The 25,808-nt window shown below is 36.8% G+C and overlaps 1 protein-coding gene across 6 annotated transcripts in view; it reads left to right on the top strand.

The window, feature by feature from the left end:
- Positions 1–25,808, top strand: part of mctp1a (multiple C2 domains, transmembrane 1a) — a 171,961-nt gene that overhangs the window by 50,007 nt on the left and 96,146 nt on the right. For all 6 annotated transcript variants that reach the window (XM_038269858.1, XM_038269859.1, XM_038269860.1 and 3 more), the window contains exon 2: positions 10,501–10,621. In XM_038269858.1, the coding sequence (XP_038125786.1) occupies positions 10,501–10,621 (121 nt within the window). The remainder of the gene's footprint in view (positions 1–10,500; positions 10,622–25,808) is intronic.

A 25,808-nucleotide genomic window follows, 5' to 3' on the forward strand; every position in this document is an offset into this window, starting at 1 on the left:
ACCAACAAAAACCATATGAATGCACTCCTATTAATCAATAAGGACAAATTAGCTGATTACAGAATTCACACTGGAATAAGAAATATGTGTGACATCACTCCATTTGTTATTACAATGGCTGCTAGTTTAGGGTGGGGTTCATTTGGAAAAACATCCATTTAATGGAAGAAAATAGATGAGTGTTAAAATTCTGTATTGCTGAGATAATCAGTGCATCTTTTTTCTCACTGTTTCTTTTTCTTTGTTTTTACACACCAGACTGGGAAGTGAGAAGCAGAACATACAAGATGCCAGCACACAAGCTAACTGTTTAGGCAATGGATACCGACATTATCATCTACAATACAGATAAAATACTTCCTCACCTCTATTCTACTCTCCTTTAGCTTAAGAATAGATGTATTGTGTAAAAAACACAGTGGAGCTGATCTTTAAAAGGTTTACCTGTCTTAAAACACCTGCAATCCCTTTTGCACGCACAGAGCATATCTTTCAAGAAGATGCAAAGTGATTCACGTTTTTCCTCACTAATGTGACGAGTTGGTGGAGGTAAATCCAGCTGTTAAGACCATAATCTGCTGTAAATGTTGGGAAGAGCCTCCCATCAAAAGAAAAAGAGTCAAAATTTTGAAGGTATATTGTCTTATAAATTCAACCCTTTTTTTAAATTTATTTTATTTTTTTACTTTTCGTCCCTAACACTTTGGGATAGGTTACCTGTATGAATTTCACCATAAATAATGTTTAGCTTTATCATTGTTATTATGTTTAAAATAATATTGTCAACTACATCTTTTACGCCCACTCTCACATTGCATGTACAACATGCCATACTTCATATTTCAGTCAACCAAACCGGGTTTTCTCTTATTAAGATTTCATAGTCAATCTTTGTAAACCACCCAGAACACACCCAATATTTACATGTGGAAAAAAAAAAAGTTACATGTGCAATTTAGCTCTCCCTTTGAAAATCAGACCCAGTGAGTGGTCCATGACATTGCTTACTTACTTTATTATTAATATGGATAAGACTGCACATAACCAAGCTCAAATGTGGCCTGGCAATTACTGTTTTTTGAAAGGTTAGCCATCGTTCATTTGTGGTAGTTTAATATTAGTTCTTGATAAGCCATAATTCAATTAGGAGGGATTTCCTTTACCTCTTAGAAAGTACTTCTTTAATGTCACAGATGAAAAAGATCTATTGGTTCTAATCATGGATGGGAGTGTTAATGACATTATAGAAGGATGATCCTCTCAAAGTCAATCTGTGGAACAACAGTTTTAGCAGAGCAGGTCAGAAAGAAATGATCATTTCTGTTGAAGGAAAATCAATTATTGACTGAGAAATAAAGGACAGCTGCTTTGATCAAACCATGATCTCCTTTGGATTGTTTTTTTAGTTGTTTAGGGCTCACTGATATATGCACTAGCAACAGAGGACTGTGGTTTGTTGGATTTTTTGAATTATTTTGGATTTGGTAAGTTCACAACCTATTTTAGATAATGCATGCTTCTAAATATCAGAATTAGCTGAAAGGAAATTATTGGGGGGAAATAGGACCAGGGACGGAAAAGGATTTTGGAAGATTCTTGATAGAAAGTTTAGACACAGAAATCATAATCAGCTGCACAGAATTCTGATTTTTTTCTTGCGGTGTATCATTTCATGCTTTTGTTCCAGTGCTAAATAAGCCTAAAGCTTTAATAGCCGAAAATCTGTGGTGTATTTTCAATCACAGCAGTTTTGGTGCTTCTCTTAAAAACTCACCGAAAAAAGACTCAAACTCTAAGCTTTAATTTATTAAAAAATCTTTTGGCAATTTAAACAAAAATATCTTTAGTTCTTCTTTAGCCATAAAATGTCATGTAAATGAAATGTGAAATGTGTTATTTTGTTCACAAAACCGCTACATGCTCCACAGCATTGCTGTAATGGCAAGACAAGGCAAATTTATTTGTATAGCAGAATTCAGTACAAAGACAATGCAAAGTGCTTTACATGATTAAAATATAGGAAAATAACATAGAATCAAAGCAAGTAGGAAAAAATAAAAAATAAAAAATGCAGAATAATGAAGTTAAAAAAAATCTTAGTATAGTTTTTGACTTTAATAGCATAAAAAACAGTTCTGTTTTAATATGTAACTCAAACTAAATATGAAGAAGACACCTTCTTCCAGAGATTTTTCAGAGTTCCACTGAACAAATGACCTCTTTTCCGTTTTATTCACTGTCATTTTACAGCTTAATCACACCATTGCTTTCAATTTCCTCCATGCGGGACTGCCTATCTGGACTTATTTATGATCATGCACCATTGATAGACTGAAGTTTTTCCATCTGTGCTGTAAAATCATCTTTTACGATCAGAATTAATGGAACAGAAGAGGAAGAAATTGTTTCTCACTCTGTCTTCTGATAAAATGTTTTCCATTCTAATGTTAATTTGATTTGAATGTTTTCAAGTTGTGTTGACTGCATCAACAGTTTTATTTGTTGATGAAGTCTGTCCATTGCTAGATCCTATAGATGTGAATTTTACCTGTTACGTCTGGAGAATAATTACCTCAGCCTGGGGCTAGAGTGGAAAGACGCTTGTAATCTATATAGCTGACTGCTCGCTGCTATTAGGAAAAGAGCACACCAAAGAAACCTCATTATTTTTTTGAGTGGCTCTTGTCACATTACACAGGGCCAGCCTGCACCTACTGATAAGCAATTATACTGTTATAGCATTATATACTGACGTATTTTATTTGACCGGCAGAAATAAATTGATCCACTGCAATTTTAGGGTCCATCTCACTCAACAGATGCAGTCATTTTCAAACCACTGTTCCTTTAGCCAAGCAGTCATAAGTTTTGAACTTCTTCACATTTTATCTCATTACAACTTAGGTGATGATTATATGGCTAAAAAAAAGGATATATGGTTTTCTGCTAATTGAATTATTAGATTTGTTTTTTGCATGTGTATTCAGTCCTTTTTACTCTTAATATCGTAAAGCTAAAACAGAACAATTGTTCATTAATAAAGGTGAAAATGATCAAATAAAATGTGATTTCAAATGATAAAGAAAAACAAAGAAACAAGAATTAAACTATTAAGGACTGATATTTACTTATATTGAAGACAGATTTTTCACTGCCATTAAGATATCTCAGGACTATATAAAGGCTATGTTTTTGCTAAATGCCAGTATAATTAAACATACTTTGTCCAGATACCCTTTTATTCGGATTAAGGAGGCTACATTTTTTTTCTTAGTGCTCTATAATTTGGCTAAACTTTATGGCAGGTATTCTTATAAAGACTTTTGACATCAGCTGGCCTCGATTTTCAAACTTTCCTACTGAAGACTGGAAAGCATTGAAAAAAATTTTATGAGATTGTATTTTTTGAAAATGTTCTTTATTTATTTTACATAATTCATTTTTTCTTTCATTATTCCATCTGGTGTTCTAGTTTGAGAACTGTTTTCAGTACAAGCCTTCACCTTTTTCTTACCAATGTATTTGTCCTCACCAGGGTTATTATTATTAACTTAACAAAATAATGAAAACTAGAATTGAAAAACTTTTTTGTTTGAATGAAAAAGAAATAAAAACTAGACTTTGAAAAAATATTTATATAAGTTTACTAAGCTAATTAAAATCTGCTAAGGGAGAATGTCCTTAATGTGAGGCGTAGCTTCAGGTTGCTGTTTTCGCTTTTTCTCAGCTGTAACTACCGCATTTCACTAGCAGGTAGCAAATACAGCAGTTAGGTCATTTGTGTTATAAATTGCATATTTTTTCTATACATTTAAAAAAAGATTTCAGCCGTAGTACTAAACTGAAACAAAACATTTCAACAAATAAAAACTAAACTATCTAGCAAATGCTAAATATGAACTAAAGCTAAAATAGAAATGAAAATCAGAAGTTAAAACTAAATAAACTAAATGAACATTTCAAAAATATTTAAACATTGGTGCTGACTAAATGGCCAAAATGTTAATTTTATTGTTTTCAGACCACAGGACAAATCTCCTTAAATGAAGGCCTCTGTCTCTGTGTTTTCATTGAGCAGCTGGAGTAATGGCTTCTTCCTCTGTTGGATCTTTGATGATCTTCAGCCAGCATCTTCACATGGTCTCTTCCTTTGTTTTAGGTCCAGTAAACAAAATTTTGAGTAAAACATGACTTCCAAAAGATCGTTTTTAAATGTGCCAGAATTATATTTTATTTTTCATATATTTTCACTCAGTCTTACATAACATATAAGAGAAGGAATTTAAAGACATATAGAGCCAGAAACAATCTCTGCCTCCTTCTACACTGTTTCCTCCCCCATATATTCTAAATTTAGTCTAGTTAAAAAAAAAAAAAGAAAATGCATTTCTAGCAATATATTAGGCATCACTGACAAATCTTGAATATTTCCTACAATATGTGGTTGTGGTCGTAATGTCTTTCTGCCATAATCTTGTGTGTTCACTTTTATGGTTTTCTATGTTTTCTTTGCATCACAGATTTCATTTCTGCTTTTCTCACTCTTTAATACTCTTTAGTTTTTAGATATATGCTTTGAATCTGTAGTTCTTTGTTTACATCCTTAGATTTTGAAAAGCTTGGATCTCTTTTCTAATGCAGTGTACATCTTCAGTGTACACCTTCAAAACCTGAGCACCATGGCAGGAGTTCCATTGGCTTCAAATGAAATCGTGAGATGAAAAATTAGCTGTGAAAAAAAGTCACAGTTTTGGCACAATGTTTCCATTTCAGCTCTTAGCGAGGTATTCAACAAACATTAATTATAAGCTAATTTCAAGACTGGGCATCAATTTCGAGCCCGGTCTACAGCAATGCAATCTAATTTTCTTGCAGACAAACAACCCCAGGATACCAAAGCTGCATTATCACGACTATTAGCGCAGCGGCATGATTTAGACAGCAGCCATCCATCTCACTGTCGGCAAATAAAACTAGCAAAGTGCATCTGACAACATCCTTGAAAGTGACACCAGAGCCTCTCACTAACACTGTTATGCTGCGAACTGAGGAGAGCTTGAACAGGGCATTCGTTTGATCCGTGTTTCAATGTTTCATCGCAACATTTCCTACATTTAAAGTCTACAAGATTTTTTCGGCATAAGATAAGAACTATACACAGCAGATTCAGCTATAATGGAAATTTTTTTTTTCAATTTTTAAAAACTGAATTGTAATTCAAATTCTTCTTTCCTCTTGATTTCAATAACATACAGATCATCAAAATTCAAATTCATTTTCTTAAAAAAATGTGGGTATTAACTAAGACCAGAGGGGGAAGATTCAGGGTCTAGAAAATTAAAAAAGTTTGACTTCATCCTGTTTACTTAACCATTCAAGCATTTTTAAACATTAGTCTCTGTCTATTGAGCTGGAAATGCAAATTGTAAAAACTAATTTCTGTGCAGGATTTTCACTAGCTCAACCTGAATTGCTCGCCTCTGCATAAGATCAATGAAGAAAACTATTTGTCGTATATGATCATGAGAAGGGATGGTGTGTTATACAAACATTTTTAGAAAAATTAAGTGAGGAGAAAAAGTTTTTTAGAAGATGGGTTAGAAGCTGCATGGCTAATAAGATGAAAGAGAGAAATGTGAATTAAGTCCTTCCATGATTTTTAGAATCATCCTCATTAGATGAACTAGACCAGAGGTCTTCAACAGGGGGTCCGCGACCCCTAGGGGGTCCACAGAGGTACTGCATGGGGGTCGTGAAAGCTTTGGTTGATAGACTTTTTTTTAATATGCCCCCCTGCATTTTTTTTTCAATAATTTAAATCTCTTTAAATACACATTAACATGAATTTAACACACTGTAGTAAACAGATAAATAGAGGCACAAGATGTCTTTGAGTCGAGTCAGGCTCTTTCAAGCTGGACACTGTTTCATTCACAACACCTGTCCCATCAACAAGGAATCAGAATCAGAAATACTTTAATAATCCCAGAGCGAAATTACTTTTGTTACATCACTCCATCTGTAATAGAGTGATTCTTGGTGATATAACACAATTTCATACAATATATATAATTTGGGGGTCCCCCCTCCATCTCGCCATCAGTTTGGGGGTCCTTGGCCTGGAAAATGTTGAAGACTGAACTAGAGCAATAGTCAGTTTAAGAGCCACTCCATTTAGATCGGCTACAACCAGACATGTCAAAAACATTTTAGGCCATTAGAAGAAAAAAAATTACTATTTTGTCGAAATGTCCAGATACTGTCCTTTTTTGTCAGATAAAATAATATTTCTATTTGATTTGGAAATAGTAGGTTTTCTATATCAGGGCTCTTTAGCTCCAGTCCTCCAGGACTGGTGTCCTAAACCTTTCAGCTTTGTCTTTCTTCAACACACTTGAGTCAAATAATTAAGTCATTAGCAGGATGCTGGAGAACGTGAGTGCATACTGAGAAGGTAAATCAGCCATTTGATTTAGAAGCATGGAAGCAGTGACAAAATCAAAAACCTTGAGAATTAGAACAAAAATCCTCTGCCCTGTTGTATTTAAGTCAAGACTTTTTTTGTGCTAAACTCGACTATTGGGGACACTGGGCCTCATAAACACATTAGCACATCCACAGACTGTTCACTAAGGCTATGCTCACACTACAGCCTGAAGTGATCCAAATCTGATTTTTTGGCCCATATGCGACCTGTATCTGATCTTTTAATGGCAGTCTGAACAACAAAGATCCGATTTTTTCCAATCCCACCCAGCCCACTTGGCTATGTGGTCCTATATCCGATATGAATCTGATCTTTTCAAATGCGACCTGTGTCTGAACAGCCAGGTCGCATTCATCCGACCTGAACGCTGTTAATACCCGACAAAGGTCACTATTCTGGGTCTTGCTATGAAGAAGCAGCAAGAAAAACAACAACCATGGAGGATGAGGATGAAGAGAGCAGTATTTATGTTTAACCATATTGAAAAGATTGTGTTTTTATGGTTTGGAAAGATCCTAGATGCGCTCCAGCACTACCATCCATGTTTACTTCCGTAAACACAGAGCATGCCGGCCTGTGACATCATTGCGTCCTCTACTGTGCATGCAGGACACTTGCGTTGTATGACTGCAGTTCACACAGGAGATCACATACAAGCTGCATATATTTGTAAATGTGAACTTAAAAAAAATGGGATTTCACAAAAAAAAAAAACGGAGTTGAGCACCAAGGCCTGCAGTGTGAACGTAGCTTATGTGACAACCAAGTATTGAGTTCTTATACTGGAATTTACTGTAACAAATTCCACGCCAGATGAAAAGTACATTTCCAGAACTGCTACTCTATGCACAGCAGTGCTGTGATGTCAGAGCACCATATGGTGCATTCATCTATTAATATATGTAGACATAATGATCAGATCTGTGCTTTTTCTATAGCAAAACAAAACAATATTGCAAGAAAGAGATTTGCTCACAGAAAATAAAGAATTTTATTTCAAAAGGGGGAAAAATATTATATGTTAATGACAGCAGAAATAGTTTCAGGGTTTTATTCAAAATGGAACAATCAGAGATTGGAAATTACCTGTTATAACTGAAGAAATGAGATCCTGGCCTCATACTGTGACCCGGTTTAGCTACAGGTCTTCTGCATAATAGAAGTAACTGTTGTGATTTGAATCCCAGTGAGAATTATATGGCTGGTTAGTATTTCAAAAGAGTAGTTTATGTTAATACCAATGCCAGTGATAACATTGACATATTATTGTTTTCTTTTGACAAACTGTACTCAGTAACAAAGCATTTTGGATTTATAAAATACCTGACGCCATTTCTGAATGCTAAAAAATAAAGAGGTTTGACAGTTTAGACAATAAATGTGTGTTTGTGTATTTTATCAAAAAAACCTCCAAAACTGGTAGAATATTTTGTGCCAGTGATGGAAAAGTCATTATTTTACACAGGTATATAAGTCTAAATGTCAACAGAAAACAAGAAACCTTTGTTAAAAATAGTCAGACGTAGAGTCTGACTGACTAGATATTTCTCATTTTCTTTCTTATTGGCTGACTAAATGTCATGCATCCATTTTCTGTTTTTAATTACATTAGGTTTTAAAGTTTAAAAGCAAGAGGTGAACAGCAACAAGTTATGCAATCCACCATCTGCTATTGATTTCAAGCTAAAGATAATCTCTCTTCAACCTCTAAAGCTAAAGCTGTCAATCAGATCATACTGCAGCATTATGCTTGGTTACCTTTGGGATTACTGTTTTACATTAAAACCTAATTATGGTGGGAGGGCATCAATTATATTAAAGCTGTTGGACTAAATTGTTCTAATGGCTTCTTAACAGGTCTCTGAGCTCAGCAGTTGCCTACTATGGTACAGTATATTCACATTATCTTCTAATGAACCTTAAGAAGGCTTCCTTATTAAATTTAGACTGCATTACTGTACATGGTGCCTAGGGTTTTGTGTTCTGCAGAAAAAAAGGAAGAAACTCATCCTTCTTGTTTCTGTTGTTATAACACTTGGATTCATGCTTTCCCTTTAAAAAGCACATATTTCCTAAAAAGGTGAGAAAGAACTGATATTTCTGGATGTTTAAATTTGTCATTTATAATTAAGTTTGAAGTGTTTCCTGACTACAGATGGAGGCTTTTGTCCAAATGCATGGAGAACCCTCTAGTGTATTTCTCCAAGGATTATTTACAGGCAGTGTAAAGTGCTCTGCCAGTTGAATTCATCTGGTTCAGTGTCTCACAAAGCACTGAGGAAAGCCTGTTCATGAAAAATAAAAAGGCAATGCTTGATGTAGTGTATTCAAGCATGAATTTATAAATAGATATATATTTAGACATAGATCACCATGTAAGACAATGGATAAGAAACCATCATAAGCTGATGTTAATAAAACTACTTTTTTATTTTTAGAAAGGCTTTTTAAGTCGTGCAAGAAAAAGTGCTGCTTTGTGAATGAAGTGTAGAATTGATTTTATATAGGGTTAAATGTTTTTGTTTTTATTATTTGCTTAAATTTTGTCTATTTTGAGTAGAAATTTATATAAGATGAAGGATATATATGCATGGAAAAAATACAACAGGCATTTTTAATTCTATATTTAACATTAGCATATTTGTATTATTATTAGTGATTATAGTTAAGAAATCTTCTTAAAATGAATGTCATGTTACAAAACATTCTAAGTTGTTAGACAGGCCATGTTAGGCATCACATATTTTTAGGATGTTTATTCTATTTCTGGTTCTTTCTGTTTCTCTTACTTACAGTTATAACTATTATGTTTTTTCTTTATCGATCCACTCCCACCTACATCTGAAGCTTTTAATGTTGCTGTTATTATTCTCATCTCGGAGCACCACACCTGGTGAAATATGACACCTTTGCTCACCAAAGGGCTTCCTGATGGAGAAAAAAAATACATAAACATGGTGGAAACGCATTTGCAAAAGCTTTAGTAAGGATAGTATGTAGATGTTGATCCTAGAGAGTGGGTTTTTTCCTGTTGTGGGATGCAAAATAAGTCATATGAATATCCCCACTGGGGCTCATGGTCAAAGTGCAGCACTGACCTCAGGCCCTCAGCATGACATGCAAAAAAGAGATAGAGCCCCATGGGGCTGGCTTTCCACAAGACCTTACATCCCATCAGCGGCTTATTAGCAGTACATCAGGCTGCACATACTGTAATATATATTTTGCAAAGAAGGATTTTTCTTTGCAATACATATTCTTGCACTTATGACCGTGTAGTGCTCTTTATTTAAACCCTCAGCACAGATAAAAAGAAGGACGCCAGGTCATGTTATTTTGGAAATATATATATATATATGAAGGGATATATATTATTTTGAAATGTTGCTTTTTTTTCCGTGCTTAGAATTAGGAAACATGTAAACAGTTGAATAATTAAAACAGTGGCTACACCTTGTGCTCAGTTCTAATATGCATCCATCCAGGCCTGGTTGGATTTGGTATTTAAGGTTTGTTTTGTGTTTCTACTAAACTTGGTTAGTTTTCAACACAGAAAAACAGCGGAAAAAGGGACATCTTTGAAATATTTTTCCCTTTTTCTTTCTAAGAAAACAGTTAAAATAATTACAGCCTCCAAGCCTATTGACACTGTGTTGCTAATAATGTGGTTAAAGTGTTTGGTGAACACAGTTAAACGTAGACTGTGGTAGCAGGAAAAAGGGTTTATTGTTTGTAATCCAACTCTTTGAACATTAGAAGTTTAAAGTACTTAACACAATCCACAGACATCAAAATTATTAGAAACAATTTTCATTATAATTTTTTTCATCCTCTCATTTCGTATTTCCTCCTGTATAAGTATAGGAAAGTCTGATTGGTCTGATGTGCAGTTTAAACCAGCTGTTTGAGACAAGTGATGAAGATACTAATTGTCTGTGGTTTATTGTCTCTCCAAAGATTTTTTAAGTTAGTATTTCTAGAAATATTGAAGTATTGACTTCTTATGTCCACAGGGCATCAACATAGTTGGGCCTGGTAATGCAGAGTCTCAGCTTCAGCTTCCTTGCCCAGCCATGTACCAGCTGGATATTGTTCTGAAGAAAGGGAAAAATCTTGCCATCCGTGATCGAACAGGTAAGCGATGTGTTTATTTCTATCTTATCTGAATGTTGGTTAATTCGGACGGTTATTGTGGAGACCATTCTCATGCCTTCTTGTCTTGCCATAAGTTTGCCATGGTCTTCTCATTTTCTAAACAGCTTTATCACAGTTACAGTGTTGAAACATTTGAATGGTACTCTAACGAAATAAACGAAAAAACACTTTTGTTCTATAAAGTTAGGGTTGAACTTTAAAATTCAGGAAAAAATAGTTACAACACTAGCTTAGCTTTTTCCTCTTTTCATTTATCCGATTATTCTGAACTTCTCTATATCAGAAAAAGAACAGAAAACATTATTGATTTACTACAATGTAAACAAAATCCCATGTTGGACGGGGCGCCTTTATAGTTGCTTTTTGTATCTCTGCTTTTATATCCTTTAACCCCAGTCAGCCTTGGCAGATGGCCGCTCACACTGAGCCTGGTTCTGCTGGAGGTTTCTTCCTGTTAAAAGGGAGTTTTTCCTCTCCACTGTCACTAAAAGCATGTTTAGAGTGAGGGATTGCATTTGACTCAATAAGTCAATGCAATCAACTGGTTTTCCTTAGATAGAAAACTTTGAATCAATTTGACTGTATGATTTGGTTGAACTGTAAAGTGAATTGGCGCTATATAAATAAACTGAATTGAAATTTAATTGAAATTTACTTTCATAAAAAAATATCTCAGTTAATACATTTGCTCCTACGATTCATGAAAATAAATTTGGTCACTTATGATAGCAGAACCTATTGTTTTTTTTTTGTTTGTTTGTTCACCAAGGTAAAAGCTATTAGCCTTTAGTAACTATGATGACGTTTTGTTGTGTGATTCTGAACTACTCTAGTTATAGGTTATAAGGGATCCAAAATATTCTGTCTGAGAAATAACTGCATTGTATACATCGGGTATTCCAGTACACCTCTGAAACTACCACCCATGCCATGCCTATCCTGGTGCAGTGATGATAAATACTTGAGAACACACCCTGATTAATCTGGGTATTACGTTGAGGTGGGAGTGGTGGCCGATATTTATCAGAGCACAGTCTTCTATCCTGAGAAGGCTGCATGTTTCCTCGTTCAATCCTCATGGTTGGTTTAGAAATTAAACCCACATGCAGAACACCACTTGGAGACTGATAAAAATTCAACAGAGTTTGTTAAAGGTTTGCACAAAGTTAATATGAACAGGAATCAGGAAACAGGTCCGGGCAGGATTCTCAGGCGTATGCAGAGACGGATAGTTTGATTAGCCAGGTTAATCGATGAGTTGTTGAGTTCTCTGATGTTTCAGAAAATACCCTTACAAGGTCCAGGCTTTCTTCTCTGAGAGAGGGAACCGGTTGGGTCCAGAGACTGTTGGTTCAGCAGAGTGCTCAGCAGCAGCAGCGTCTAGCTTCTGACTGTTTAGTGTCAGACCTTGGTTTGAGTGATAAGCTCTTTCCCTGAGAGCAGCAGGTGGACTCCAGAGTGAGATCTTCAGGTTTGGCTCTCTAGGGCAGGCAGGCAGGTAACAGGCTAAGCTCTTCCAGAGCTTCACACGAGAGACAGGTTTCCTAGGAGCGAGAAGACAGAGGCAGGTTAGAATTGGGTTTCTCATTAGAGACAAAGGTTCTAGTAGCAACAGAGGCTCAGGTTCGCTAACCAAACTTGGTCAACACTGCGGCGTTGAAGGAAGGTCTGGCAGCTGCTTATATAGGCAGGTCTCCTGATGGGCTGATGAACGTCAGCTGTGCTGGAGGGCTCCAGCCCAGGAGATCCACAGCGCACTCTGCTGAAGAAGGTGGAGAATCTCCAGATCCCAACAGTACCCCCCTCTCAACGACCGCCTCTTGGCGGGCCCGAGGATGTGGACGGGAGGGACCTCTCGTAATCCTCGATCAGGGACGGATCGAGGATAAACAAGCCAGGAACCCAGGTGCGGTCCTCCGGACCGTAGCCCTTCCAGTTGACGAGGTACTGCCAACCGCGACCTCGCCGACGGGAGTCCACAATCCGGCGAACCGTGTAAGCCGGATGACCATCAATGTCCAGGGCGGGTGGAGGGGAGTCGGAAGGCGGGCACAAAGGACTTGAGACGACAGGGTTTATCTGCGAAACATGGAATGTAGGATGGATGGTGTAGGCGGACAGCAGAGGGGTTAATTATTTGATCAATCCTGTATGGACCGATGAACCTGGGTGAAAGTTTTTTGGACATAGCCTTCAAGGGAATGTCTCGGGTTGATAGCCAAACCTCTTGGCCTGGAGTGTAGTCAGGGGCCGGACGTCTCCTGGAGTCTGCAAACCTCTTGGTTGATGCAGATGAACGGGTGAGGGTGGTGATGGTATCTTTCCAGATACGCTGGCAACGGCGGATGTGATGATGGACAGATCTGACCGTTATCTCTCTCTTGTCTGCGGGGAAGAGAAGAGGCTGATACCATATGGACACTTGAAAGGGGGATAAACCAGTAGAAGCAGATCTAAGGGAGTTATGAACATATTCAATCCAAGTCAGGAACTGACTCCAGTCAGAAGGATTGTTTGAAGTCAGGCAGCGGAGAGTGGACTTGAGTTGCTGGTTCATCCTTTCCGTCTGCCCATTAGACTGAGGATGGTAACCCGAGGTGAGAGAGGATTTGCAGTTTAATGCAGAACAGAAGGCTTTCCAGACCTGTGAGATGAACTGGGGACCACGATCTGAGAGGATTTCTTGAGGGATACCCATGGAGGCGGAAAAACATGCTTCACGAGAAGCTGAGCCGTCTGGAATGCAGTGGGGAGCTTTCTGAGGGGAATTAGATGACGGGCCTTGGAAAATCGATCAACGATGGTTAGTACTGTAGTCATACCTCTAGAAATCGGGAGACCGGTGACACAATCGACAGCGATATGAGACCAAGGACGGGTTGGAACAGGTAGAGGATGCAGCAGGCCAGAAGGTGGTTGGTGGGAGGTCTTGTTTCTAGCGCAGATGGGACAAGCCAGAACGTACTCTTTGACGTCTTTATGCAGAGACGGCCACCAAAATCGCCTGTTTATGAGGGCGATGGTTCTGCTCACTCCAGGATGGGCCGAGAATTTAGCTGCGTGCATCCACTGGATGAGGCGGGATCTGACGGAAGCCGGGACATACATTTTATTAGGAGGACCATTACCTGGGTCAGGTTCAGAAGCCAGGGCAGAGTTGATCAGATCAGTGATCTCCCAGGAAACGGCTCCAACAGTACATGAGGCAGGGGAGGAATACAGACGAGAGAGAGAGTCGGGCTTGACGTTCTTGGAACCAGGTCTATAGGAAATGATGAGATTGATTAGCCAGGTTAATCGATGAGTTGTTGAGTTCTCTGATGTTTCAGAAAATACCTTTACAAGGTCCAGGCTTTCTTCTCTGAGAGAGGGAACCGGTTGGGTCCAGAGACTGTTGTTCAGCAGAGTGCTCAGCAGCAGCAGCGTCTAGCTTCTGACTGTTTAGTGTCAGACCTTGGTTTGAGTGATAAGCTCTTTCCCTGAGAGCAGCAGGTGGACTCCAGAGTGAGATCTTCAGGTTTGGCTCTCTAGGGCAGGCAGGCAGGTAACAGGCTAAGCTCTTCCAGAGCTTCACACGAGAGACAGGTTTCCTAGGAGCGAGAAGACAGAGGCAGGTTAGAATTGGGTTTCTCATTAGAGACAAAGGTTCTAGTAGTAACAGAGGCTCAGGTTCGCTAACCAAACTTGGTCAACACTGCGGCGTTGAAGGAAGGTCTGGCAGCTGCTTATATAGGCAGGTCTCCTGATGGGCTGATGAACGTCAGCTGTGCTGGAGGGCTCCAGCCCAGGAGATCCACAGCGCACTCTGCTGGAGAAGGTGGAGAATCTCCAGATCCCAACACAGACTGCCACTGTGGGTCTTTGGGCAGAACTTACCTCGCCTCAGGATTCTCCCTGGGCGCAGCTCAGTGGCAGTCCACAAGATGGGTAAAATAGGACAACTATGCTGTCTAAAGAGGACAACTTTTCTTAGAATGTGTGAAATTAAGATGACAGATAAAGATGAAAAGGATCATTGCAAACACATTTGACCTATTAAATGTGTTTTGAATAGTACCAGGTCCTATCATGACGTTGATTTAATGCTACATGTCAGATATGCTCTGTCAATAGAAGGGGCCGACGGTCAAAGCTAAATGCTATCCTGAATATTTAACAACATTAAACATTTTTCACCTATTATTTTTGTCTTTAATCACCATTAAAAAATGGGTTAAATTTCTCTTGCTGTAAGGTTTGCAAGGAACATTCTCTTTCATTAAGAATTTGATGAAATTGAAGTTTTTCCATTTTGGTTTGTGATCTGATTGGATTCTTATTAATTTTTGTGGATTTTGGGTTTATTTGAGTTTTAAACTTGTTTTGCCATTTGCTCTAGTAGTTACCCCTAGTTACTTTAGTTTTCTGTTGACTTTACAGCTTATGTTGTTAGATTTAGACCACTTTATTAAACCAACCTGGGGCAATTAGTTTGAACAACACAGGTGACAAGCAAAAATAAACGTATTAAAAAATGATTATAAGAAAATAAGACAGGGAGCTTGATGATCAAAATTAATAATAAAAACTCAAAAAATAGTAAAGATAGCAAAGTTTAAACAAAGATTCACACTACAGAGAGTTTAGAAGTGGTTGTTTGTATAAAAGATTTTGCATGCCGGTTTGTTTTACATTGGTGCATGACAAAGCAGCGTCCTGAAGGCAACAAAGAGAATTCATTTTTAAGATCATGTTCTGACGAAGAGAGGATCACTTTAGCGTTTTTGTTCATTTCTTCATTACAAAAAGAAGTCAAGTCCCTCTGATTCACTTCTATGATTTTAGAACAGATTTAAACTATTTTTTATCTTTCAATCTGAGGCAGTTATGCCGAAAGATAAATAAAAAACACAGGCGATTCTCATTGAAAGCCTGATAAAACCTACCCATTATAATTGCACTAACTTAGTTTTCTCAGAAGGTACATCCTTTGTTAAGTTTTTTTTTTCCACAACAGCTGCAGTATTAACATCAAACTTAAGCTGATTGTCAAAAGCTTTACCAAAATACTTATAAGAGGAGACAAGCGCAACACCTTTGCTATGAGAAATACTTTTTTAGCAAATCTTATTTACATCTAAAATCAGAACTTAGTTCCTTAATTAGATATATTAGTCAATCAACTCACTACATTGTCATTGGAATAACACAGTAGATGATACTTTAGACTCTGGACTGTACATATTACCCAATTGGTCAAAAGGGCACATGTTTTTCCTGCGGAGGATGAGGAGAGCCCACCTGCCCCCACCCATCCTCCCCACCCTCTACAGAAGCACCATAGAGAGCGTTCTGACCACGTGTCTTACTGTGTGGTGTGGAGGCTGCTGCTCCTCTGACTGGAAGAAGGTGAGAAGAGTTGTGAGAACTGCAGAGAAGATCATCAGGGCTCCTCTTCCCTCCATAAAGGACATTTAATCCCAGCGCTGCATCTCCAGAGACGTTAACACCATAAATGACCCCTCACACCCCCACCATGGTCTGTTCTCCCTGCTGCCCTCTGGGAAGAGGCTATGAAGCATTCAATGCAGGTCCAGCAGATTCCAAAACAGCTTCTTCCCCACCGCCATTAGACGGCTGAATGTTGAAAAAAACTGAAAACAACACAGAACTGTATATCATATGACAGACTTATGTTTATATTCGATCTCCTTGTTTACATTTGAACACTGCAGCACTTTAAGAAATGGAAATGAAAGCTTTACAAAAAGAAATTACGTTTTGTATACACTAAGTGCTTGCAAAATTACAATAAAGTTTGTCCAAGTCTAAGACAGCTGTTGTTAAAGTCAGAAATGCATATACACTAAGACCTCTCTGTCTTTGAAATCTTCTAATCGACAACATTGTAGTTAACCGCATGGCATACATGTGATTGTATTTCATATTCATATTGGTTGCTATATTTAATAAAAGCCATACTCTTACCATACAATACTTACCATACTCTTCTGTGACCTCATAAAAAAGAATTGCCAAGATTAAACTCCCAACGTTTCCTAAAACCTATAGATTAATTCTTTGTTTCTAATTAGAAATGGCAATACTAAACCTGTTTCAACTGTACAAAAAATCTTATGTTGCATTTCAATTTATAATGGTAAGTTAAAAATTATTTACAGCTTCAACAATAAATCGAAACAAATCTGTATTAACAAGACCATGCCATTCCTGTAGGTGCTGGTCATTTTTTCCCTGTTTTTCTGGTCAGGAGCTCTATGTTTCTAAGGTTTGATGGTATCTCTGCCTTTGCCCTAATCATCAGCTCGCCATATAGATTATTGATCAAATTTAAGCCAGGACTCTTGGAGGACAACTGTAAAATGTTATTGTCACTTCCAGTCAGATGAAATCTGTTGGTAAAAATTAAGTGTTTAATTAAACCTTATTATACAGGGGCAAGAATAATGTTGGTTTCATCACAGAGAGAACTATTGATCCACAAAAGTCTGGTTCATTGTTTGGTAAAATTTAAATGCCTGAACTATGTTATTCAGTTTTCTTTATATTAAGATAAATTTATGCAAAATCTGTATTATTTTGCACCAATTTCTTGGGCTTCCATAGCACAGACTACTCAATTCAATTCCTTACCATTTGTACTTCAGTGTCTACTCATAATTGATAAACTAACTCACTGTCTAATGCCACTAGCTGCAAACATTTAGGGCCTGATCTTCAGGGAGATGGCATGCCTTAAAACACTTTAGAATGTGTTTATAAAAATAGGGTAGATCTTCAAATAAGATATTTTTTTTGCAGTTCAGTAGACAACAGCTCAAAATAAATTGCATCTGTAATTTAAAGATGTTCTTCAAATTTAAAAGTTTACATATTAGCAATAAATGCAAACTTGCTGTACTCTGCCTTGCAGTAGGTTTCTTTCATCTTTTGGCTCTATGCATACCTTTTATCCTAAACAAAGATGAGGACTTTTTCTATTACTTCGAAACATAATGCTCCTTCTTCATGAGCCCAACTCTTTTTTAAAGCGCACCAGTTCCTCCTTTAGTAAAACACCAACCTAGCACGATGCTGCAAACTATGTAATTCAAGAAAATATTTATGATTTAGTTTGACACAGTACTCCTCTCCTACATTATGTCTGCATTAAGATCTTCTGTAAAAAGTAAAGTTGACAAATTAATGCGTCTTCAGACTGGCTGTTTAGCCACTGTTTGTAACTGTATGTTAGTTGATTCATAGTAAATTTAAGTTATTGCAGATTAGTCCATTGAAATCATAATGAGAATAGGATTCCTCTCCAAGTTGCACATTAATAATCTATGGATTACTTTTTAAAATATAAAATTTCTAGGTATTCTTATGAAACCTTTTCTACTAAATATAATGCTATACAACAAAAACAAGACAGCAATGCATTTAGTAACTTATGGAGTTTTCCATGTAGCTCCTGCATTTACTTTGAACTTGAGGTCCTCGTCTCTCTCATTTCGCCAGACTGCCTGTCCACCCAGATAATGAGCGCTGAGGTGCAGAGCTCACCTAGCCTGTCCAGAGCCCATCAAGGCAGCTCATTAAGGAAAAAAAGATGAACGCAGACCAGTAAGAAATATAAAGTCTAAGTGAATGTTATTGCATTAAACAAAACCCCCCAAAAAACTAAATAAAATTTGATCAGTGATGTAGTTTAGGGAGGTATTTATCCCCATTGGGAAGATGAGGGATATAACATTATTCAATCTGAAGGTATGCTGCTTGAAAATAAAACGAAACGGACAGCTTGACCTGTTTTTTATTTTTTATTTTATTATTATCCAACTTCTTGGTGACACTTACTCAGCCCATTAAATTTAATTCCCATAACGTAGCTAAGGTAATGTTATTGTATAACTCAATGATCAAAGCTTTCATTCCTTCTGACATAAATGCAGTTAAGTGACCAAGATAAAAACGATCTATTTAAAAGTGTCCATTCCCTAGTTGTGTTTTTTGTCTTTTGATGACTTTTTAAACCTACACCTGCATCTCATAAAAATGCATTGAGAGCTCGTGTTGTGAGTCATAAAAAGAGGTTGATGAATTGTAGCAGCTGGTACATTATAGCTGCAGATTTGTATCCAGAGAAAAGCAAAAACACAGATAGTGACTCATATTCGTGTTTGATGCTGTGGCTAATACTAGCTGTCAAGCATCTTCTTTAAAATATGCCTTACTCCTTATCAGCAATATTCTGTTGTTTCCCCAGAGCCCCAACCCTGTCTGAGCTGTCATATCTCGGATGAAAACACATTACCCTCTATATCACCCATGTTTCCAGCAAAGCACCACAATGTGAAACTTGTCTTTAGTTCTTTCATTTTTATTGTTTCTGTTTATATATATATATTTATGCGGAATTAGGTATTTAAGATGTAAAAATGCAGTGGTGCACTACTCTATTCTTTTATAAATAGCCATTGAAAATGATAGTTTGATTGATTGATTGATTGACTTTATTGATCTCACAGTGGAGAGATTTACTCTTACATCAGCCCAAATAGTCAAAGAAGAAGAATGTGGCAAAGGAAGGTGTATGTGTATAAGGTGTATGTGTTATATATACAGTATATACAGTGCGTCCATATGACAGATTTTTTTTGTAGTAGGATTGCTATCACAGGGTGTTTACATGGGTATTTATATAGATGGATATTTATATTTATATAGTTATTGCACTGAGTGTCAAATATAGAGACACAAGTTATTGCACAGGGTATCAACTAGTAATTGCTCATTATACATTGCACAAGTTATTGCCGTTGCAGTGTGGCATTGTATATTCTGGTTACAGCAGAGAGGAATGACCTGCAGTTTCACTCCTTTTTACTAAACAGGGTGTAAAAGTCTTTAATTAAGCAAAATGCGTGTAAACGGGTGTGTTGTATGAAGCCAGCAGTCTATTTACAATACATATATGCAGAAGGTGGCAGTGTCTGGATTTGTTGATACGAAATAACTTAATCTTTACCATTTTCCAGTTCTCTGTAATCTATGAGACAATATCAGTGAAAAAGGTATAACAACATCAAAGCAATGGATTAAAGTTGATCTGTTTGGTCTGCCTTTTAAAAATGATTGAACTTTTAGACATTTTCCATTTTGTCAAGTTACAACCATAAACCTCTTTGTATTTTTTTTGGATATTATGGGACAGAATAACACGATTTAGCTCTATTAGCCAGGATTGTGAGAACAAACCATGATCTGGACTTTGTTTAAAGCTCTCACAGCAATCAGACATTACTTAAATGTAATACTATGATTTAGCTTTCTAACCCAGAGAGAACTCACACACTGAATAGTTCAGAGAGTTTTATCCTATAAGCAGCAGGTAAGCTCAGGTGGTTCTGGTATCTGGAGAGAGGAAGGGCAAGAGTTAAACCAGGATGTAATGGAAGACTGAGATGCTTGAAAACCTGTAATTGGAAGCCTTTGTGTTGCTGTTGATGGAGATTACCCTGAAGATGTGGAGAGAGAGGGTTCCAGGAAGGTAGTTGACCGTTGAAGAGCAGGCAGAACTATTTCTGGACTTGGGAAAAACAATTATTGTGGTGTCAATCAGGTAAAGTAAAATTTGAGTCATTCTTTGATAAGTTCAACAGAGTCAGAGCAGAAAAAAAAAATTGTTGCTCAAGGATATCTTTACAAAAAAACCTTTTTTCAAGTTACAATGAGTTCGGCTTAACTTTCTACTGAAAATGGTCGACTGTCAGGGACTAAAGTGAAGATAGAGAGCTCCTTAAATATCATGATGTTGATACCATACAGCCAATGAGCCCCGGCTAGCTGCTTCTGATGTTATCTTAGCAATAAATGTTCATTATTAGTGGTTATAAATCCCATAGAATGATTTCAGATTGTGCCTCCTACCTACCAGTAGCCTCAGCAGGTTATCACTGCTTGACTCATAACCCTACTTTATTTCATTTTTTACCCACAAAATTAATTCACTTATCTATATGTAATCTGAATATAATTTTACTGGTCCCTCATCTATTGTTGTTAAAAATAAGCTGATCGGCATGTCTATCAAACAACCTGTTCCAAAAAAATCTCACATCCTGTCAACTGGTTGCTTTAAATCCATGTGACTAAAACATGTGAAATTCACTGGAAATAAAGCTTTAAAATATATATTTTTAAAAAGAATTTAGGCTGTAAATAATGTACATAAAAAATATAAATTGTTTAAATACCAAGTGAAACTTCCGGTTTTTGACATGGCCGAAGTGGCTATTATCAACGATATTCTGCGTATTATCAGCCATAAAAAACCTTCTAGAAGGCAAAGGAGGCGCAGTCTAAAGCCATTCTTTTGGACTTATAACTGTTAATAACGGGCATTTAATGGTTTATCACTGGTGCCCAGGCCATGCAAACCAGCAACATCATGCAGCCTCTGCATGGAAAACACTGGTAGCAATCACAGTATTCTCCAAAACCATGACAATAAGGTTTATACATTTTTTAATTTTTAAAGAAAGGAATGAAAGGATGAGTGGATCAGTATTAAGTATGTAAAAACAAAAGAGGAAAGTTAGTTGTTAAAGTCAAAATGTACTTGCTGTGTTTCACAGTAAAAATTTAGGAGTCAGACTGTATGATGTTCATAGTGTTTATCAGAGAGACAGCTTGTTGGAAGAACAGCCTCTGTTTTGACAAAATTTGGCGTTAATCTACAGTTAGTTTCCAGGGTGTGCGGGGTCTGCCGAGCTTTTAGCTGTCCGCCTCAAACAGCTGGTCAAAAAAGTCAACGTTGATGAACTTCTTAGACTAAATTATTTGTTGCTGTTTATTTATTTTGTGGAGGAGCCAAACCACACAGTGACTGATGAACATAAAACAAACTGAATAATCACAGTGTAAAAGATGACCTGCAGCTCCTGTAGGAGGCTTTACCTTTTGAGCTGCTGTGGGAGGAAGAGACTCTGCTGGACTTCTTTAATTGACCAACCAGGGAACCAGAATTGATCCATAGTAGAAACAGGAGCAGATGTCGACAGATCCAAACACATTTCCCACTGTGCTGTGCATCTCTAGTCAAAATATTTTAGCTCTATCAGTTTGTTTGTTTTTATCGCTGATGCACAAAAAGTCTTTTAGTTTATCATATATATATATTTTTTTTTTTTCTCAATTCCCTGTAATGTGGCAAACAGAATAAGCATTTACTTACCTAAATGTGAGAGGGGAGAGGTTGATGTCCAGCACTCGAGGCTTTTTGAAAATGGTGGTCGGATTTTGCAGATGATTTTCTCAAACTTTGTGGGATAGAAAATTACAAGCACAACCTGTTCTTTTTGGTGCCAAAGATTAAAGAATGAGCCGCTACAGATGGGGTGTGCAAATTTGCTGTCTGCTTAAAATTGAAAATAAATTAGACACTGATTGATTTACTTTTAGTCCACTATTAATCCTTAACCTTGTGTGTCATTACTGAGGTACACTGTTGCATCACTTAAATCTGCTTATTCAGCTAATCTCACGAGGCTGGATGTCATAAATTATGTTGCCTTGTAACTTTGATTTAAATCAAAATCATGTACCATGTTTAAGGTTCCTTTTGGGGAAATTAGATTTCCTCCGTTCCAGAGAAAAGCCACAGTGTGAGTCTGTGATTACTCTGACTCTTCAGCAGCTGTGCAGGTAAGAAGCCAGCATCTCACAATGGACTGTCTCAGTCCTCATTGCCTCACGTTTAACATCCTTCCTAGCACACTGCATTCTGGGTAATGGGGAATCCTAAGGCTGCAGCCATTCATCAGTCCTGACACGACATGAAGCATTGGAGCTCACACACGCACACCAACACCCACACACACACAGCTTTCGTTTGCAGCTACACAAAGCTTCACAGTATGTGTAAATCTGTTCCTGGTACGCTTAAGCATAAGGTTTTATGGGCGTCTTTTGTGCTTTTTCCTCATCTCCTCTACCCTCTGTGACAAGCATCACTGAGCTTCCATTGTGGCATGGTTCTTAATCCATATTTTGACAGGTAATACTTTGGTGTAGGTCCTCCCACAAATTTATTGCACCACTAGTGTGCAATAGGTAAATAGGTTAACCTAAGGTTAGTGACTAAGTTTTTCTTTTCATAAACTATGGCACCTTACAATCCACTCTCAAGTCAGATTTAGATTGAGCAGATTAAATAAAATCTTTCTAGATTTTTTTGTTGTTGATTTTCTTGGAAGTCTAGACCTTAGTGAAATTTTGCTTTTACCTACTCTCTGCACAGATACCCCAGATTGCTTTCTTTAAAAAAACAGGCAATTTTATGAAATAGTTTATTTCTTCCATATAATAACAAATGTACCTCTTTCTTTCTGTTTGAGGAAGTAAGTTCTTATGATGATCAGCTATTTTCATACCTCCATTATTTCCTGAGAAATATCTACCAGTTTATTATATGATCTTTGCTGCAGTGCCTTTATCTTTGACCAGACAAACAACTTACTTCTTTCCAGAAACCATATATTAATCAGCTTAGTTGAGATTTACAATAAATTATTCTACCAAAACTATTTGGCTTGATGATGCCCCGAATTTCAGCTGTGGTTTTTAACAGATTATCACAATGGGTTCCTGACAGGTCTTAGTGAGTTATGCCCCCTGGAGCTTAGCAGGTTCACTGGCAGGACTGCTGCTATGATTAGGGAACACAGATCTTTGCCAACTGCTGTACAACAGTGGAATCTAGCTGCTATTTAACTACCGTAATGTACTAATAAAACATAAGTCTCAGACTAATGATGTTATTTTTTTTTTCATTTTGCCTTATATTAAAGGAACAAACCCTAAATATGAAGAAAACTACCATAGATGCCCTGATGCTGCATTTCTGCTCTTCATATTGGTGCTGCACTGGTCTTAAGAGCAGTTCATTCAATTCCTTTTTGTCATGCTCTATTTCTAATTTTGGAACGGCATCAGCATGTGCATGCTGCAAGCCCAAGGAAACAATGTGCTCTGCTTAACCACGCATGCTGGAGCAGTGTGGTTAGGCACCACATGGTGTATATGGTATGGCCTAGTACATTCTGTATCGCAACATGCTTCAAAAGTCCAAAAGCCACATGTTTAATGCTGCTAGATTGGATTAAAGGCAGTTTGCATTCACACCACAACTGAACTATAACAAAGTCAGTTTGGAAGTAGACTTAGTATTAAACTTTTGGGGGAATTTCTTTTTCATTTAAATATTTTGTTTTCCTTTTAACAGATTTGGTCATGATTTGAAAAAAGCCATTTTAGTCTAGATATCCGTTTCATGAAGTAAAATGCATCTGAATATCTGAAAAAGCTACAAGTGAATGGAATGACCTGTGGCATTATAAATAAAATGCATTTTTTATAAATACTTATTTTTATACTGTTGTTTTTACTTTTTATAATTGATTTCTTCAACATCTATTGTGTCATCTATAACACAGTAAGGTAATAGATTTTCAACCACAGATATTTTTAGAGGATCAAATCCCAATTTCCTCTGAAATGTAATTATCTGCTAATATATTATTAATGAATAATTTAGAAACTTTTTTTCTTGCCTGCACTGACAAAGAACTATTGGTCATGAATGAGGAATTACTGCTGCAACCGAAAGACAAAAATGAGCAAGTTAAATATTTAACTGTTTCATTCATTAGTGTGTAAAAAGGAACATGCCTATGGGATTATATTTCATCATACAGTCACAAATGAGCCCATTCTATAAGTCTGTTAATAGAGGCTCCATCCAAGACTCTTTTAAAAAAGAACAAGAAAAAAACTGCAAGGGATAAAATACTTTTTAACACCTTTTTACTTAGACTAGAATATACCCCACAAACTGGTCATCAAATAGAACAAAACACAACTGAATGAGATTTAAATAGAAAAGAATAGAAATGACCTTCCTTGTCCCTCAGTTTAAAAATTGTTTCATAAGCAACTGCACCCCACATGACTGTCAGCAATAAATCCTGTGTCAAGTAAATACATCAAGCCCTCACAGTAGTAGTTTTCAATTTATGCTTACCTTTAATTCACATTTATATTAAAATCCAAAGCCATTTAGAAAATGTAATTCTGACTTGCTTTCCCAGTTTCCTTTGAACTTCAAAGTCTACTTATTCTGATTGCCTGTCATTTTCAGCTTAATGCAGCAGTACTTCCTCTTTTTCAGCAAACTTTATATATATACTATACTATATATGCTATATAAAGTCGGCCATTTTAAAAGGATAAACACCCAAAAACCATTCAATCCCCAAACAGCAAAACCAATAAGGCGGTTTACACCATCTACATCCATATTCTAATCTGAAAGTCTATAAAAAGTTGCAGCCTGCTTCTTTGTGTCATTTTCATTATGTTTTATACTCCTCATATATTTATTAACAGAAAACAGTTGTATTTTGGCCACTTTTGCTTATTTTTATTTATTTTTTTAACTTTGCAAGTGTTTCTGTTTTTAGGAACACACTGATAAAGGGGTTTACAACCAATCAACTTTGACCATTCCTGGATTCCACAAAGCCAGGCACAAAGTCTTCAGTAGAATTCCTTAATTTAATGTGAAAAATTCATCACAGATGCAACCTGAAACTTGAAAGTCATTCTTTTTTATTTAAACCCCAAGGCAGCTCTGGGATTGAGCAAAACTCCAGGTTAATTTGTGCAGAAGTATGTAACAGCAATTTAGACAAAGCTAGCAATAACAGCGCTTTCATCTATTCTCACAGATATTATAGAGGGGAAATGATAAGCCGCCTTCACAAGCCAACAGCTCTGAGGGAAGAAGAATATTTGAACTAGTGAATTTTATTACAGGATCTAGATTCTAAATCTGTACCAGAAAGAAGACATCAGGACTAGTATTATTTGTTTTAACTAAAGAAAGCAGCAGGATGCTCTGCAATTCAGTTTTAAAGTAGAAGTTTTGAGATTAAAGTTATATGAAATACTGTTTAAATATTAGTAACACAGGTCTTGGATATGTGAAGTATTTTACACACATTTTAGTGCACATTTACAGAATAGCATCACACAATTCTGTTGCTTATGCTAATCTATTTCAAATACTTTATTTAATTCCATTTGTTATATTAAATGTCAATTCCTTTAACCATTTCAAGGC

The sequence above is a fragment of the Cyprinodon tularosa genome, unplaced genomic scaffold, assembly GCF_016077235.1.
Source record: "Cyprinodon tularosa strain WSP-4 unplaced genomic scaffold, ASM1607723v1 ctg74, whole genome shotgun sequence".
Lineage (NCBI taxonomy): Eukaryota > Metazoa > Chordata > Actinopteri > Cyprinodontiformes > Cyprinodontidae > Cyprinodon > Cyprinodon tularosa.